General features: G+C 40.1%; 1 protein-coding gene across 9 annotated transcripts in view; it reads right to left on the reverse strand.

Annotated features, from left to right (window-relative positions):
• L3MBTL3 (L3MBTL histone methyl-lysine binding protein 3) overlaps nt 1-19,040 on the reverse strand; it is a 107,773-nt gene that overhangs the window by 17,852 nt on the left and 70,881 nt on the right. For all 9 annotated transcript variants that reach the window (XM_058675983.1, XM_058676089.1, XM_058676041.1 and 6 more), the window contains 2 exons: nt 18,250-18,352; nt 9,894-10,043 (listed from right to left, as the gene is read on the reverse strand). In XM_058675983.1, coding sequence (XP_058531966.1) covers nt 9,894-10,043; nt 18,250-18,352 — 253 coding nt within the window. The remainder of the gene's footprint in view (nt 1-9,893; nt 10,044-18,249; nt 18,353-19,040) is intronic.

Raw genomic sequence — 19,040 nt, forward strand, 5'->3', positions numbered from 1 at the left:
GGTACTTTTTAATCACTGCTTTGACAACACTGCTCTGTACTGGGCTCTGAGGCTGAGACTGGCCAGGCGAATGCGTCTCGATCAGAGACGCTCCTGGCATCGATCCAGTCAAACCCACCACTCAACTGACCTCACCTCTTCTGACCAGCAACAACCTGATGCTCACCTAAACATGCCAGGATTCTCTGAAAGGGAATGGTTCTATTAAAAACATAACTGAGTCTTTACTTTTTAAGCTAGGGGCAAAATGGCTCTTAAAAGAGAGAGAGAGAGAGAGAGAGAGAGAAGAAGAACCACACACGTACACAACTACTTACACTTTTCTTAAAAGCTAAGTTTCAAGGAGTTGAAAACTGTTAACCCAGTATATTTCATTCTTAGGGTTCAAAATAAATCCACTATACGACTTTCTAGGAAATGGTATCTAATTGCCACACATTTATTTTTAGCTTGTATTTATGAGATTTCATTGTTCCAAGTGTTACTTATTTCAGTTACCTAAAAACTAAGACCATATTTTTCTGTTTTACAGAAACAGGGCAAACACATTTGAAACAAAACATCCCAAAGAAGCATAAAGCTCTATAGTTCTAACTGCAAAGGCATTACTTTGTACTCCATTTGAAATGATAATAATGTGACATAATGGTGGCATCTCATTTACATGTGAGCTCCTGGCTTTGTTCATATTAACAACAACCTGTCACAATTCTTGAAGATCTGCTCTTCTGAAAATGGGGAAGAACCAATGGTATTAATCTGAGAAAAGCAAATTAAACAGCTACACAGGCTCTTCTTCCATACAAAGTGGTAAGACGGAGCTGTGACAATAACAAATAGCACAATATTCTTAATAATTATCAAAAGGACATGAGTTGAATTGTTAAAAGTGTTGTCTTCTCTGTAAAAATTGTGCTGCAGTTAATACTTTACATTTCCATGTTAAAGGCAGGCTTCCAGGAACAATTAATTTATATGTACTTCCACATTTGTTTCATATTATATTGGAAATAATACCCTATGAGAACAGTATAGTAATTGTCAGAGTCAAAAAAAGGAAGGAAGGAAGGAATTCCCAATCAGTGACTTTTCTAGAAACTCTGATGGTGACTGTTTTTTTTTTTTATTATTTTAAGAGACAACAAAGATTAGTTACTCCTCACTGGGGTACTGAAGATTTCTCTGCACACCCCTCCTAAAACTGTTCACCTAAACTGTTGACATATGTCTTGCTAGAGTTATAGACTACCCGAAAAACAGCCAGGTGCAGCAAATTCATGCTTCAACGCTATAAACTGCTAAATACCAAAATTAAAATAGACATGAAACAGCTGAATAGTAATCTATAGCCATTTTAAGGTGTATAGAACCCAGTTGTATATAAACTAATAATTGAAATGTCAATGTAGAAGTCACAGGATGTGGTTCAGAACTTATATTCTTTTTTTTTCTCTTTTAACATATTGGTTACTCAATACCATGTCAACTAATTCCATAACGTTATAAATTGTTACTGATGTAATGTCGGGGCTTTTAATTGAACGGGATGATACTCTGCCAGCTCTACCTTCAGACCAGAGATGGTCTCCCCAAGAAGCCATTGAACTTATCTGGACAATAAGATGCTGGACTTTATGCTTGGTTGATGCTTGCAATGAAAGAATGTCAACTGAATTTGAACTGTGGTAATGCTACAAAGGTGGAGGAATCCACCATGGGGGGGAGGCTGGGGGGGGAATCCCAGTACCTATAAAACTGTATCACATAATACAATGTAATCAATTAAAAAAACAGAGACAACAGTTTCCTTTTTGTCATTTTAACAAACATATCATCCCTTTAAATGTTAAAATAAAGCTGTAATAATACGTAAGCATGAGAAGTATTTCCTTGAGCTATTATACCTAAATATAATACCAATACCAATCCTTATTTCCTAAAACTTAAGAAACTAATCCACTTTGATGAAGAAGCAGAGAGAAAACAAAATCTTTGATCGTAAAATCTCCTCTAGTCCCTGCTCTGCCGTAATTCATGGCAAAGAGAAGCAAATAGAAGCATGTGCTTTTGTGTTTGTGGCGCTGCATTTACAGAAGCACGATCCGTTTTCACCTTTCCAATTCTAACTCACCACATTTCAATAAGGTGGGCTCATTTAAACCTGGGAATTTATAAACAGTTACTTACCTTTACCAAACACAGTTAAATGAAGACTCTACAAGAAATGTTTACTGCATATTTCATTTCAGATTGTTGAACTAATTCTGCGACTGCAAATTCCTTCAAATTAGCGGTGCTTCAGGCCTTTGCGGTCCCTGCACCCTCTGCTTTCACTGGAGGGCAGGGGAAAGCTGTCCCTCCGGGCCATCTGCAGCAACAGTCATCATGACCAAGAGGGGTTAGCAGCACAGCGGCCCCAAGCGCAGCGGGATCCAGACCCAGCACAGAGGCATGAGAAGTGCTTAAGCATACTATGGAAAGTTAGCACTGAGCTTTGCAGTGTATCTCACCAGAAAGACACAAAGAGGCTAAGCCAATATCCACATGCCAACTACAGGACCAGGCCACAGGGGGTACCTACGTCCACAATTAGATGCTAGCTCCTTGGTTTTTATACTTGAATTTCTCCATGATGAACTACTTATCTTGGTTATATGAAGTCAAAGAAACATGTCTTTTTTGTGTCATGATTCAATTTCATGAGTAAGGTCCTGAATGATACTCTGAATCCATATTCTAATCTGCTATATATTTTATCGAAAATAACAACTGTTTACTCAATCGGGCATTTATTATTTTATTTATAAGGTTAGAAATTCCATTATAATAATTCTAGCTGAAAAAATGAATGTATTTTTTGATAAATTCAACTTTGCAAGCAAAAGGGTTTTCTAGCTATAGTTTTCCAATTACAGATTATATCAGAACACCAAAATTCTGCCAAACACATTAATAGATATGCTTCCTGACACACCCATTTTTAAAGACAACTGGAAATACCTTATTCTATATTTAAGCTTATAGTATTGTTCAACATAAAACATCCTGTCTTGCTCTCCTTCACCATCTTTCGTTATCAACAATTTCAGTCATGAAGAGGCTCATACTATCTAGGCGTGGGTGTTTGATTCTTACACGAAGGAGCTGCCAACCACTGGTCTTTGCAAATGGATTGACCTGACTGGAAGTTCAGTCCTGTTCAGTCTTTACAAGCTTCTAGTATTGTACTTAACACTGTTTTTATAGTAACAGCTCAGAGAACAGCCAAACTGCCAGGATATACTGCCGCTACTACATAGTGTAACCTAGAGCGATTCTACCCTTACAGAATGCAGATATAAAAACAGTATCTATACCATTTAAGGCATTATGAGGATGGAATGAGCTAACATACCTAAAAGCAGCTGCAAAAGCGTCTAAAATATATTAATTTCTCCTTGTGACTTTCGCATTTTTAAGAACCCATTGATTTTTTTTATTAATTATTTTGCATTATGTGACAGTTTCATAGGCTCTGGGAATTTCCCCACCCCTCCCCACGCCCCTCCCCCCTGGTGGATTCCTCCACCTTGATGCAGTATTACAGTTCAAATTCAATCAAGATTCTTTCCTTGCAAACGTATACCAAGCAGAGAGTCCAGCTACTTATTGTCCAGATGGGTTGAACAGTTTCTTGGGGAGACCATTTCTGGTCCGAAGTCAGAGCTGGTAGAATATCATCACAGTCAATTAAGAGTCCCAATATAACATCAACAGCAATTTGCAACATTATGGAATTGACATAGTTTTGAGTAACCAGTATGTTAAAAAAAAAAAAAGCAAGTTCTTAACCACAACCTATGATTAGCTCATTGACATTTCAATTTTAGTTTATATACAGGACCCGCTGCTATATACCTTAAATTGGCTATAAGGTACCATTCAGCTGTCTCGTGTCTATTTCATTTTAGTATTTAGCCATTTGTTGTGTTGAAGTATAATTTTGCTGATCTTGGCAGATTTTAGGATAATCTAGACTGGCTTGTAACTCTAACAAGATATTTGTCGACATTTAAGGTGCAGAACATTTTTTTTTTTGAAAGATAGTACCTGTATATTGTAATATTAGTGCAATCTCTAACAACCTGTATCCAATGCAATAAGATAACGCGATATAATCTATAAAACAACAATTAATGTCAGAATATTTAACATCTACATCGTAAAACTGTAAAACCCACTACACCCTCAATACGCTATGTTAACCGGTAATGGGGAGGGAGTGCAGGGAAATCTTTCAGGAGCATAAAAAGAGTGAGAAAAAGTACAATATAGCCTGTCAAGATCAAATCTGGTAATTCATAGACAACAGACTCAAGGCGGCACTAAACAACAATAAAACTACTATACCAATGCATGAGGGGGGAATCAGGTGCGATCCTGACAACCTCTTAACAGGAGGTCATGTGCGTGGAGCTGGGGGGCACTCCAGAGTGGAGCAGGTGGTAAGGAGGAAGGTTGGATCTCAACCACGAAGACTCCCAGACCTTCACCACAAACTATTAAGACGAGCAACAAGGACTATATCCCAACTGCCAAGGAGGCCACAGGGAATTGGATGCCCTCGAAGGCTGAGTACTCTGAGGTCACCCACCCCCAACCGGAGCTTCCCCAGGGGATGGAAGAAGTCCAAACACTACCGTGCAGAAACCAACGTCATCGGAAAGACAACCAGAAGCCCTGAGCGGTCCGCAGACACAGAAGAACAATAAATGTCCTTCGGGACCAGGGAGGAGAGCTTTCTCTGGTCCGAGCCTGGCTCCACCTCTGGACCCCCGCCCTCCCTCGCAGTGACCATCGGGATTGCTTCGAAAACCCCTCACAGCAAACAAACAATCATACAAACAAAAAAAAAAAACAAACCTAAAATAAATAGACAAACAACAGAAAGTAGAGCTTGAAATCTGATAGGAAAGAGCTGGCGTGGATTGGCTCATATCTTGCTGGGTGGGACACAAAGATTAGTCACTCCTCACCATGGTGTTGAGGATTTTCCTGCACACCCCGCCCCCCCCCCAAAAAAAAGAACCCATTGATTAACATTTATTTAGCTTCAACTGAAATATATTCAGTGAAATCTTACTAAGAATACTCTTTTGGCTTTTAATCAAGATATGGACCCATTCAAATGGAAAGATATTATTTTTGAATCAGCAGATTCTTTTTGTCTGTAATTAACTGCACGTCACATTTTACATGTCTTGCTATCATATGCTAATTAGACTTTGCAGTAATATCAGCAGAACATAAGAGCAAACCCATGACAGTAAGATAGCACTTGAATACATATAGCTGTATTTTTCCCCTCTGTTTATATTTCAGATGAAAATAATCCCTGACCAATAATGTTTCAACCAATTTGAGCCTACTAAAAATAATACTGGAAGCACATGAAAAGGTTAAATTATTCTGTCCCAATCTGAGTATGCTGTGATCTCAGCCACCTTTCTAAAACCCCATAGCCAGAAAGGGAAGCCGCAGTGCAAGAAATGCAGGTAGAGCCACACTCCATGTGAGGCAGGAAGCTCAGACTCGGTCAGTTCACACTCAGGAGGATGGCTCTGGTCACAGATTAGGTTCAAAAAGCCCAATCTGTAGTATGTCTTGCTTTCAATTCTGTCTCTCAAACAGCTGATGTTAACCTCACAGGATATCTGGTGGGAAGAAAAAGGACTAGTCTGCCCAGTAACAAGCAGGGACACAGCCAGTACCAGGAAGAGTGGTGAAAAATATAATTCTTCCTGTTTGAATGTGAAAAAGATGTCTCTTTGCAAGTCTTCAGGGTTCTTTCTTAAAAATATTTATGGGTTTAGGTGACTCACAGGTTAAAGATCAAAGACTAGGATTCTCAGGAGTTAGCCTTCAGAGGGACATTAAGAAGGGTACCTGAAGAGCCTCCCCAATGCATCCTGAACAGCTTCAGGACAAGGTCACCATCTTTGAATGGGATTCAGAAAACATGGCTGAAAAAATCAGCATCATTCAAACTTACGAATATGGCTAACATGAGAATAAAGGGTTTTAAAAATCATATGCCTTGAGATGTCATGGCAGCAACAGTATTATTTAATCATGTGTTTGCCAACACGGCCCAGAGGGGGTAAACAGGGCTTAATACCTCAGACATTTTGATTAACAAACCTATTAAGTTTCAATTTAGCACAAGCAGCATATGTTAATGAAGGGATCTGAGGGAATACTTGCTTATCAAGATACCAAAGAAAAATTCTGCAGAAAAAAATCATTCAATAATTAGTAAGTCAATTCTCCTGTGAACTGAAAAGGCCTCGTCAATAAGGTGACAGTGGAAAAATAGAGATCAATCGGAACAAGAATGAGACAGTTATTTTTGGTGCCGATTTTGTTGCAGGAAAAAGAACCCATGTCACTGTTTGCCTCCTCAACATGCAAGAGTCTACGGAGTCAGCAGTTAGGGACATTCAAGCAGATAAAATAAGACCCTCTTAGGTATGGCACCGCTGCAACTTTGTAAGCACATAACAATAACACAGTCACCTACCCCTACCCTTTGAATGGTAGCTTCGGTGTCACAGTGGCTGATGTTAGAACTGTTTGAACTGAACTGAGCTTCTCTTCGGTACACATAAATAACTATACAAAGCTGAATTAAACTGTTAAGGCCTGGAACATTCATTTATTTAAGGCTTTCATCAATCTGTCATTCACTTAAAAATCAATGCTACAGGGAAAGACAGAGGGAGACTTGCATCCTCTGGCTCACTCCCCAGATGGCTACAGTGGCCAGGGCTGGGCCAGGCCAAAATCAGGAGCCAGAAGTTTCATCTGGGTCTCCCACCTGGATCACAGGAGTTCAAATATCTCGGCCATCTTTTGCTGTATTTCTCAGGCCATTATCAGGAAGCCAGATCAGAAAGGGAGCAGCTGGGATATGAATTACTGTGCAAATACATACATATATATTCGTGTGTGTGTGTGTGTGTGTGTGTGTATAAAATGCAGGTGTTGTAACAGGCCACTTTGCCTAACCTACTATACCACAACAGGCCTGGAATACTGAAAAATTCTTACAACTCCTGATTCATGCCTGGCAGTCTATCAACAAGAAGGAAGAACCAGCTCTGCCAAAGACTTGCCACCCCAAATGACCCTTGGCTTCAACACCAAGCTCTCAGGCCAACAAGCCTGGGTAGCAAGGCCAAAGTCATCAAGATTACCGATGAACTTGTGTAATATTTAAGGACTTTTGGATCTCTATCAATTTTATTCTACTTAATGTGATGTGACAGATGTACAAAGTAAATACATACATGGATGTTTACTGTTTCATATTTTATCTTAATTAGTTTTCCCATCTGTTTAGTAGGGTACAGACTGGCCGCTCTGGAGTCACCGACAAAACTGGATTTGTGTGAAAAACAGAAATCAGATTGATGATAGCACTTCCTGCAAGTGCTCTATGAATTCTAAGAGTGGAAACACTGGTCTTACTACTTGAGCAGTCATTTTAATGGCCTATAAAAGACTGAATTTTTTCACTAGCCTAATTAATAAGTGGGCATTTGCCTTATCAAGTATAATGAACAACTAGCAGGCATTTACAAAAATGCTTTATTGTGTCTCTGAGGTTATGCCTAGCAGGGAACTTAACCACAATAAGTGGATTTTAATAGAGACAGTTCCTAATTTAGGATGCAATTACAAGCAGCTGTCAGAGACTTGATGAGAAAATGACAATGTGTGATGGATGCCCAACATTTCCCATTTGGTAACACATCGTGAATTACTGCTCCAGAGAAGGGGACTTTTATACCCAGTACTGCTTCTCAAGGCCAGCTTTAAGGATCACTTCGAGTGCTCATTAAAATGGAAACAGTATTTGATTAAAAAAATGAGAAAGCTTGGGCTGGCACTGTGGCATGGTAGGTTGAGTAGTCACACACAATGTCAACATCACATGTAGGTGACTGAGTCCTGCCTGGGTCACTTCCCACCCACTGAACAAAGGCTTCGGTGGAAACCCTAGAAAAAAAGGTAGGTGCTTTTGAGCCCATTCATTTAACAAAAGTTCTACAAAGAAAGTGGGAAAAAATGGACAGAAGTGACAGCAAATCAGAATTCACTGTCTTATAAATAATATAAGATAAAAACATACATAATTTAAAAAATATTTCAACATGAAATATGTGCAGTTACTACAGAAAACTTAAAATGTCTGAGATTGTCTCCTTAATCACAGCTAATGATACACACACACACACACACAAACCATGAACATACTTCTATCAGAGTAAGACTCACTGGAATGAGTGAGTCACCGCTGTCTGCTGTGAGAAGTCTATGGCCCTAGGCACTGGACCCACTTAACCAAAAAGTTGACAGCGGGCCAGTGCCAGCCCTCAAGAGTTCACTGGTACCTTGGAGTGACATCCCAACTTTTCAAATGCTAAACTGGGCCCAGCACAGTAGCCTAGTGACTAAAGTCCTCGACTTGCACATGCCAGGATCCCATGTAGGTACAGGTTCATATCCGGGCTGCTTCCCTTTCAGCTTCCTGCTGGTGGCCTGGGAAAGCAGTCAAGGACGGCCCACAGCCTCATGACACTGCACCTGTGTGGGAGACCCGGAAGAAGCTCCTGGCTCCTGACCTTAGAGCTCAGCAACAGCCCTTGTGGCTACTTGGGGAGTAAACCAGCAGATGGAAGATCTTTTTCTCTGTTTCTCCTTATCTCTGTAAATCTGACTTCCCAATGAAAAAAAAAGAAAAAAAAATAACAAATTCTAGGGCCCGGCGGCATGGCCTAGCGGCTAAAGTCCTCGCCTTGAAAGCCCCGGGATCCCATAAGGGCGCCGGTTCTAATCCCGGCAGCTCCACTTCCCATCCAGCTCCCTGCTTGTGGCCTGGGAAGCAGTCGAGGACGGCCCAAGGCTTTGGGACCCTGCACCCGCGTGGGAGACCTGGAAGAGGTTTCAGGTTCCCGGCATCGGATCGGCGCGTACCGGCCCATTGCGGCTCACTTGGGGAGTGAAACATCGGATGGAAGATTTTCCTCTCTGTCTCTCCTCCTCTCTGTATATCCGGCTTTCCAATAACAATAAAATCTTTAAAAAAAAAAAAAAAAAACAAATTGTAAATTGTGGGTATTTGTTTATAACTCTTTATCCGCAATTATAATGATCCGAATGGAAAACTTTCACTTGTAAGTTATGTTTCTTCAAATGACCCTCATTTTAGGAATTTGATAAATGAGTTTGTTACATAGTTCATAATCGAAGTATTACATATAACAAGAAAACCATCACTGTTAGCAACTGAAGAAATTACAGTTCTCCCCATAATTCATAGAACATAACTGCTTTTCTATAAGGATGATGCTAACTAAACGCCATTACTCCAAAAACATCACTGTGGCCTCAAAATCACAGGTACTGATTCAAAGGTCTACCTGATTCATCCATAATAATTAAACTTAAAACCTATTCAGATAAAAAAAGAAGAGTGATGCTGCCTCAGGCTTCAAAATACATTCTAAAAGAAACTTAGGAAACCTAAGCATCCAGGAGCATCTTTTCATAGATCTGCTCTTCCTTGCAATCACATTCTCAGAAAAAAGGGCACACAACACTGCCTTAAAGGTTCCTCAAACAAACCTGGATTTTTACCCATGTGCTGCAGTGAAGCAATTCCAACTAAATGACCAAGCTTACAGTACAACTAACATATTTATAATTAATGAAAATAGTGCATATGAAAATACTTGGTCTATTAAGAACCCATAAGAAAATATTGCTATTAAAACATAAAATATCTAAAACAGGAACCCCCCTTCAATTAGAGTGCTTCTAAACAACACTAACAGTACCACTTGAGTTACCTGATCTCAGGAGATGAAGAGCTTTCATTTGTGTCTGTCCTTTTATTTCTTGGAAATGATGGACTAGCTGGAGGCATCTCACCACTTAAACGGTCTGGGAAAATACGGTCTTTATTCAAATTGATTTCTGAATAAGGACAGTTGGCAGCACTAATAGATCAAGAGAAAAAGAACAGAACAATTCCATTACAACATACCTCTTTCAGTTCAAAGACAAGCTACAGAATATGATAAACAAGTATATATGTGTATATAATGATTAACCATATAACACGACTCTTTCTATCCCTCAAATAGAGATTATTCTAATAGAAAAACAAGCCAGTGCACTAAGTTTTAAGAAGACATCTAGGGAAGCCGGCATGACAGCTCCACTGGCTAGCTGTTGTGTTCTAACGCTCAACAATCCTGCAAAAAACAAGACTGAAAGACATGCGCTGAAAGACTGAGAAATACAAGATTTAAGACTAATAACAGGACCAGGGGACTTGATGCACTCTAAAGTGAGCGGGTAAATGACTATTAAAACGCAGACACTGGTTTTAACAGGTTTCTTCCAATACATTATTACATACGTCTGAGGGTCTTGTAAAAACAGGAACGGATCAGAGATGCAGTAACATAATTAACAGTCTTATTGTTTATCCTAATGAATTGGGGCAGTTAGCTTACAGATGGCTGACTTTCTGCTTATCCTCAGATTAGCACTTGAAAACTACAAAGGTTCACCTGACAGCTCGGCCAAAACTCAGGTCTTCACATGTTTCACAGGCAGTTGGCAAGCTAAGAGCTTGGGAGTTCCTATGCATGCAATAAGGCTGGAGTGCCTAAGCTTGAGAAGATAAGCAGCAGTCACATATCTGCTCACGGCTTGCCCTGGTCTATCTAATTCCTAGGCCTACGCATACTGAACTACAAAGGACTCCTTACAGCTAGCTGCTCCACTTCCCATTCAGCTTCGTCTTTGTGGCTTGAGAAATCAATTAAGGATGGCCCAAATCCTCAGGACCCTGTGCTTGTATGGGACACCTGGAAGAGGCTCCTAATTTTGGATCAGCTCAGCTCCAGCTATTGTGGTCATTTGGGGAGTGAATCACTGAATGGAAGATCTCTCTGTCTGTGTCTCCTTATCTCTGTAAATCTGCCTTTCCAACACAAACATTTTTCACAAAAAGAGAGAGAGTATTCCCTCCAGCACCCCAACGCAGGGCCTTGGCTGCCTCAGGAGGGTTGATGAGAGAACTGGGAGAGAGACTGACTAATGCGGTGGATCTGCTTCCCACAGGCATCTTCCAAGTGCTACTGCATTTCCTCCCCAAGGAAGGAGGACTCCCAGGGAACACCCGCCTCCAAGTGCACACCTGCACCTGATGTCATAGAAAATACACACATCGATCTGTCTCTAAATAGAAGAGGGACCAGACGCCAGCTGGGACAATGACCCATCTAGTTCACTTTCCTTCCATCTGAGCTCCTAGATGGTCCTTCACATCTTACGACGTCAGCATTCCTGTGAACCACGCAAAGGAAATCAACATTCCCGACAGCGCATTCAGTGTTAGTGTGCTTGCTGCTGTACGAGGCCGCAGCGCTCCTGTCACCAGCACAGACGATCCTTGTATCTCAGGATCCTCACATCCAGCAACTTCCCCAACCAAGGGTCTACCTTGTTCCCCCCTAGTCAGGATACATTAAATATGCAAATGACTTGAACCTTAAATCAATTACATTTTTGTCTTTTATGTTCTTTTCTTTAGTTTTAGAGTGGGCAAGATGTGACCTGTGGACCATACCAGGCTTGTGAAACCTGACCTGGCCCTGCCAGGACTGCTGTACATGACACTCCACATTGACTAAATCTGCAGCAGGCTAAATTTGACTTGATAATTTGCATTGCCAGTGAATGACACTATAAATACTCGAACGGCCATTTCTGGTTTAGAGGATAGTATGAGTGCTATTAATCACAGAAAGAAAATTTTAAAGAAATGAAAATCTATATTCTATCAAGAGGATCTCATATACCCTCCTACAAGAAAGAACAGCTTGAAATGATTACAAGGTGATTCTGAAGAGGCACTGTAAAATGTATCAGACATTCTATAAGTAAAAATGCTGTCTTTTCTTTCTTTTTGTTCATTCTACTCTATATTGGGATCTGAGCAAAACACAAAGGCAATTGGGGCTGGTGTTGTGATACAGCAAGCTAAGCCTCAGTCTGTGGTGCTGGAATCCTCTATAAGCACCAGTTCAAGTCCCAGCTACTACACTTCAGATTCAGCTCCCTCCCTGGTAATGGCCTGGGAAAGCAGCAGACGATGGCCCAAATCCTTGGTCCCTGCACCCATGTGGGCAATTTGGAAGACGCTCCCAGCCCCTGGCTTCAGACTGACTCAGCTCTGACCTTTGTGGTCATTTCGGGAGTGAACCAGATGAAAGATGTCTCTCTTCCTCTCTCACTCTGTAACTCTTCCTTTCAAATGAATAAATAATCTTAATTTTTGAGTAGTTTAACATTTGACTACAAAATAATCTACTGAATTTTTTTTTTAAAAGTCCACTGAGGAGAGAAAAGTTATTTAGAAATAATGATAGGAGAGTGACTAAGAAATAGGTGGCTGAGATAAAGGAGTTCAAAGGATGGCCACGGCAACTTTCATGATGACAACAGGAACTACAGATGGACAGAAGAGAAGGAGGCAGAACACCAAGGCAGGCTTCAAATCTGCTTCACGTTTCTGGCTTGAAGAACTGCTGGAGCACAGGCGGTGCCTCTGCTCCGAGTGAAAATGACTAGTACGTGCAGATTTGGGCATCCAAGCCAAGATGTTTCTTCCCCAGTTCATTCAACAAAAAGCTTATGAGAGGCTGGTGTGATGGCTCAGCTGGCTGATCCTCCTTTGCCTTCAAGTACCGGCACCCACATACTCACTGGTTCCTGCCCCAGCTGCTCCACTTCCTATCCGGCTCCCTGCTTGTAGCCTGGGAAAGCAGTGAACGATGGCCCAAAGCCTTGCGTTCCTGTACCTGCATGAAAGACCCAGAAGAAGCCCCTGGCTCCTGGCTTTGGACTGACTTCGCTTTGGTCGTTGAGGCCACTTGGGGAGTGAACCAGTGGATGGAAGATCTTTGTCTCTATCTCTGCTTCTCTCCATAAATCTGCATCTCTTTCCAGTAAAAAGAGACGCTATCTAATAGCCTGTGTGAAGGCTGCAAAATCAGTCGGGAGGAGTGCCATCAGCACACTTCGGTAAAATGAGGTCTGCGAGACAGGCACCTGCTGAGGATGCTGCCCTCAGGCCTCAGGCCTTAATCTACTCCTCACAAGGAGCTGTGAGCCAGAAGTTGGCCTCCCCATCTTTCTGCAGACAGAAAGCACTGATGGCAGTGACCTATCAAGGTATGCTTCAGTCTTCTACTCCCATAGTAACCACCAAACGTCTCAGAAGGGGAAGAGGCCCCGTTCCCTGCAGGACCCCTCAGAAGAGACACCTGCTAAACTTGGATCCTGGCTTTGGGCAGAGTGCAAATGTCTGATGAATGCTTTTACCCATATAGCTCAGGTCAATTCACGAGAAACATGATGAAAACCAAATTTTTCATGTCCAATCTCCTCTACCTTCATAACCATAAAAAGCACAACTGGTGCCGCCCTCTACTTTAGATTCTGTTTGACAAAGGAAATAACACCAATTCAGTCTCAGGTATTAGTCATTTTCACCTTATTCGGTTCTTTACTCTTCATTTTGTGTTTTGTGTTTGTTTTGCTACAGATCTGTCTACTATATTTTATCACAGCAGACAATAAATTCCAAAGACGATATTTAGGTTTCCTCAGATGAACAGCACACTGCTCTTTGCAGACCATCACACCCCCATTCTGTTTCACTCATCATTAAGCTGTGGCAGCTTCACAACTAAAGAAGGACTGTATGTACATTTACTTGGGAATCTTACTGAATACATAGGAAGCAAAGGCAATGAGAGGTTCTGTATGTAACTCCATCCTTCTCCAACACTGAGAAGATTTGTGGGATCCTTAAGCTACCTCAGTTACAGGTAACGTGTGGAAAATTTTACTCTTAAGCTGTGTAACGGCAGCACATTCATCTATCTGCTGAGTAAATGAAGGAACAGTGTCTCACTAGTTCCTCATGGATACCTCAGAGAGGGCAAGACCAGTGGCCAGAACACACTTATCGTCTAAGAATCTCCTGTGTATATGTTGCAAGGATGGGGAAAGGTGGGTAAAGATGACCAGGGACAGAGCCTACAGTGGATACCCTGCTCCCCATGACTGTAGGAGCCCCATACTCTAAGACAGTGGGAATTCTGCAATTGTATCACACAGCACAGAGTGTAGCTAGCTCTCTGGGTTATCACTGTGGCTGTGTCTGGCTTCAGAAGCCCAGAGCTTCCTGAGGGCCTGGGGGTGGGGTGGTTATTACAGAGGATTCTGGGTTCACACAGAGAACTCACAGACTCTTCATGGGGCTCTCCCTGAGGACTGACTGATCATGCTGCCTGGAAAGGTGAGGCAGTGATCACACCAATGGGTGAGTTCACAGCCTCCCAGGGCTGACAAGAGAGGAAACCTACCACATGCAATGTGCTGTCACCCTGGCCGTTCAATATGGTAATTGACAGGATTCATTAATGCTTTCCCTATACCATACGAGAGCACTGAGCAGAGCTCCCCGGTCTAACCAAGCACATCTCTGTCTATTCAATGAAGAAATTAAAATTCATCAGAGAGGAAAATCAACTAACAGTTCCACAAAAAATAAAAATTAATGAAAAAGCATGAACAAGGTACACAATATGACTCCCTCGAAGGAACTCAAGAACATCTCAATAATAGAATTCAAAAATGAAGAGATTGATGAGACGCCTTATAATTAAAAAATGGTAAGATTACTCAGAATCAAGGTGCAAGTGTCTGAATTACGTTGTAAAAATCACACACAGATGAAAAGTTTCCTCATGAAACTGATACACTGAAGAGAAAGAAAAAATTGTTCATAGAATGAAAAACTCAATACGCCATATTAAAAACTACTTGGTGAGGCAGAACAAACAATCTTTGAGTAGTGACACAAATCTTTCGGAATATTTCAGTCAGACAAAAAAAAAAAAAAAATGGAAGGAAGAAAAGAAGAACAAAAAAACCCCAGAAGTATGGAACCGGAGTGGAGGGGGGAATAAAAGAACCCAAAATAGTGTCCAAATTGATGGGATACAATGAAATGACCATATATTTTAGGGGTTCCTGAAGGTGTGGGAATATATATCCAGAGTCACTATATTTCTAAAAACTTTCCATGGACTTTACAAATATTCAGCTATTATTGGAATGACCCCATTTTTGCTCTCTTGCTTAATTTGTACAAGATCAAATTTCACACAGAACACTTTACCTCTGAAAGCATTAGATTATTACACAGAGTATCTACTAATGTGTAACTTTAGTTCTCCTTTAATTCCCTCCCATTCTCTCATCTTTCAGGAGGCCAAATAAATTGTGAATGGAAACACCATGCTACAACCAATATTGATGATGACTGCTAGAGATGAGGAGGTGAGAGCAATTTGGCTACTAAATATCCCTAGAGATGAGAATACCATATCCACATCTCAGTGGTCATTTGTGTTTCAGCATTAAAAACATACAAGTTACCTTTTCAAATGTCACTGCAGAGACAGAGTCTAGATAAGTTTCAATTTGTAATCTTCCAGGAAAGTAGCAAGAAACGCTACTCAAAACAATCTTTGGTTTATGGGTTCATAAAACTGATTATTCTTGCTAAGAGAGCAACTTTCCTTGTTATCTAAGCAAAGGATGCATGCTTTGATTTATGCAGTTTCTCAGTAAATTAATCCGAAGAGAATTTCCTCATTATGTTTTTCTAAACGCAGCATTCTCAGCAAGGACCAAAATAAGTGCTGGTGAAATGAACCTTTCAAATACCCATGATACTATGATCCAGCATGCAAGTATACACTGAAATGGACAACAGCATGTGCCTGTTCTGATCTAGCACCATGCTAGTCAAAGAACTCTTGAGGGTTCTGCTCTGGCTCGCATAGTCAGGGAACCTTTGCAAAATGAGCTGAAAGGCTTAGGAGCAGACAGTACTTGGTCAGGAGCTGGAACCTCTCACTAGTTCTATGACTTGGATCCACTTGCCTGGAGGCCAGAGCTAATCAACCACTCATATCAGTGATGGTGTGCTAAGCCATAACCTTACGTTAAGTGTGTGTCTCTCTCCTTTCAAGAAAATGACAGATTCTCTATTACAGTTCCAAGTATCCTGCAAGAGCTTCTTTGTAACCTTTCTTCATTAACCTGTTCTAAATCTCCCAATTTCTCCCTACTCTTAATAAGCTCAATGCTTCATCTAGAAAAAACAAAAAACAAACAAACAAAAAAAAAACAAAAACAAAAAACACCGTAAAGGCAGCCACCATGAACATGGTGAATTGGTGTGGCCCACTGAGGAAAGCTCAGGGGTCTCATCTGTACAGCTGGACAGAAGCAGGCTCAGTGAAGGCAGAGCCACAGTAAGCAGCCAGAGCTGTCACCTGGAGCGCGCACACACATACACACACACACACACACACACACACACACCCCTCAGATTTCAAAGCACTCCTAGGGAGACTGTGAGCCTTGCTGCAAGGTTAGTATCTTTCTCCAGAAAAGGAAATAAAATTTCTGAATCTCTACGTGTATCCAAAAACATATCTATCACCAGTATTTACCTATTCTTAAAATTTCTTTTCTTTCACAACTGCAGCAAATTTCTTTGAGCTCAATGAATTTATTTGGATTGTACAGGCATGTGGGGCCGAAGCTGAAGTATTAGTTACTATTTTGTATCTGTAACTTTTGTAGCTCCATGTGTCAGTTCCCTGAAGGCTGGGTCCTGTGACTAATTTGTGGAGGGGTGCCTGGACAGGCAGTTAACATGAGTGACCCCCACAATCACAGAATCTTGAAGCATACGTGTGCTCCCTTTACCAGCTGTTAAGGTAAGTTACTCATCCTTTTTAGTTGTACAGTGAGCTCAGTAAAAACTGGAAGGAAATAAAGTTCCTAAAGTTGCTTAAAAGTTATTTAACAAGCTTAAGGCAACTAGGGCTTTACTCCAAGAGTAACTAAGTGTTCAATAAATGTAAGCTATTCTTATTGAGGAAAACTTCTAAAAATACTTGATAAATGAAACAATTTCTGAAGATAATGGAAATTTAGCATGCTTATGAACTATTTCCAACATCATACAATGTCTAAAAAATAATCCGTCTGCCTTCACAAGGAATATTGAAAACGTTCTAAAATGTAATATATTTAATTCTGCTTAAATTAACTACAAAACTTTCAGTTTATAATCATACACGCAAAAACAGTTTAAAATGGCTATTTGCAAATAGCATCATCCTCTTTATGCTCTTTTTAGTTCTGGAACATAGGAAACCTCATAAAAACATACTTTTTGTTTAAAAACAGGACGTATGTTGGAGAAGGAAGATAAGCAGGATTTGAGGTTGCAGAGATGAAAGAGAAAAACTGTCCAGGATATAATTACATCAATTTTGCAGTTCTGATGGATTCTTCCTTCGGAGGAGTACAATCTAAGTGGAATAAAAGGTACTGACCCAGATTCACAATCCGCACAAGCTAGGGGCGGAATCATTATGCTTACTAGATAATCCACTGTTTTGAGAAATCACTGCTTTAAAATCTACTTAAAAAGATTGTGACTCTTCACAAGAATTTCTTCCTGTTCCAGTAATATTTTTAAACATTTACCAACAATCAAACATATCCCAAACAAATTAAAATATAAAAATGGGGTTTTAAAACAGTTATTAAGAGATAAGAGAAAAATACTGAAAACTGATCTTACCGATGCATTCTCACAATTTATATTGTGCTTTTCGTGATCTTTGCTACAAATACACAGTAATCTCAACTCTCATTGTTCAAATTATGTCAGACAATCATAAAATACTATTCCATTGACTTCAAAAGGGTCTACCCTCTTTTAATTATGAATTGTCAGCCCAAAATAACTACTTTAAAAACTAAGAATTTCTAAAAACTAGTCAGGTTACCCAGAAAATCTGAAGAGTGAGAGTAAATCTATTTTAAACCATGAATGCATTTTCTCCCAGGAAGATTTAACTACACACATACCGTTCACTTTTACATAATCTCCATGGTAACCACACTGCTTATGAATCTGAATTTAAATTAGTTCACATCTCTTTAGTACCCAAGGAAACCGTTATTACACATGAACTCATATTTGGGACAGGTGCCCCTCCACAGCACTAAGTGGTGGCAACCACATACCTGTGAGGACCCAGGTGCCTCGCTCTCTTAAAATGGCCAACCCCCTTACATCCTGGAGTGGAGCATCCACCATGTTCGGAAGCTTCCATTAATTCTAAGGGGCCTGTGAATAATAAAGGACAAAAATCTTATAAGCAAGTGGATATAAGGGTCCACTGGACGGATCCAAGCAGGGAAGAAAAAAAATCCCTAGACATTTAATTCTGAATTATCAAATATAAACAGAAAAAGAATTATATCCTATAAAAACTAAAAGTAACTTTAAAACTCTACTTTTACAGGTTTTCCCCTATGACTTTCCTTAATGTGTGGTGAATTGGTTGATTTTTAAAAACAAAAAAAAAAATTCTCAGTTTTTAACAGATTCTATGTAATTAGTAGATACCGTTCTAAGAATATAGCTTCCATTCTAAAATTGGGCAACACTCATACCTTAATGAATAATTGTACCAAGTTTTATTATTTCAAACATGCCTCAATTAATATCACATGGATCTATTTTTATGCACTTATGCAGTGGGTATACAGCATCCTGAATCACAGATAAGGAAGCACACTGTTCCTTTTTTAAGAAAATTGTATGATAAATACTGTAATTCCTACATCTTTTTTGACAGTGTATGTATTTTCATCAGAATTGATAATTGCATATACATTAATTTCTTCATGTGTTCTTTTAAAAATCATATGTAAATGAAAAAATTTATGGAAATAATTACAGTCACATGTAGTTTAAATACAAAAGGAGAGTCTTTCGCACTTTGCCCAATCTCTACCAATGGCAATATTTT

Source organism: Ochotona princeps, chromosome 1 (assembly GCF_030435755.1).
Source record: "Ochotona princeps isolate mOchPri1 chromosome 1, mOchPri1.hap1, whole genome shotgun sequence".
Taxonomy (NCBI): domain Eukaryota; kingdom Metazoa; phylum Chordata; class Mammalia; order Lagomorpha; family Ochotonidae; genus Ochotona; species Ochotona princeps.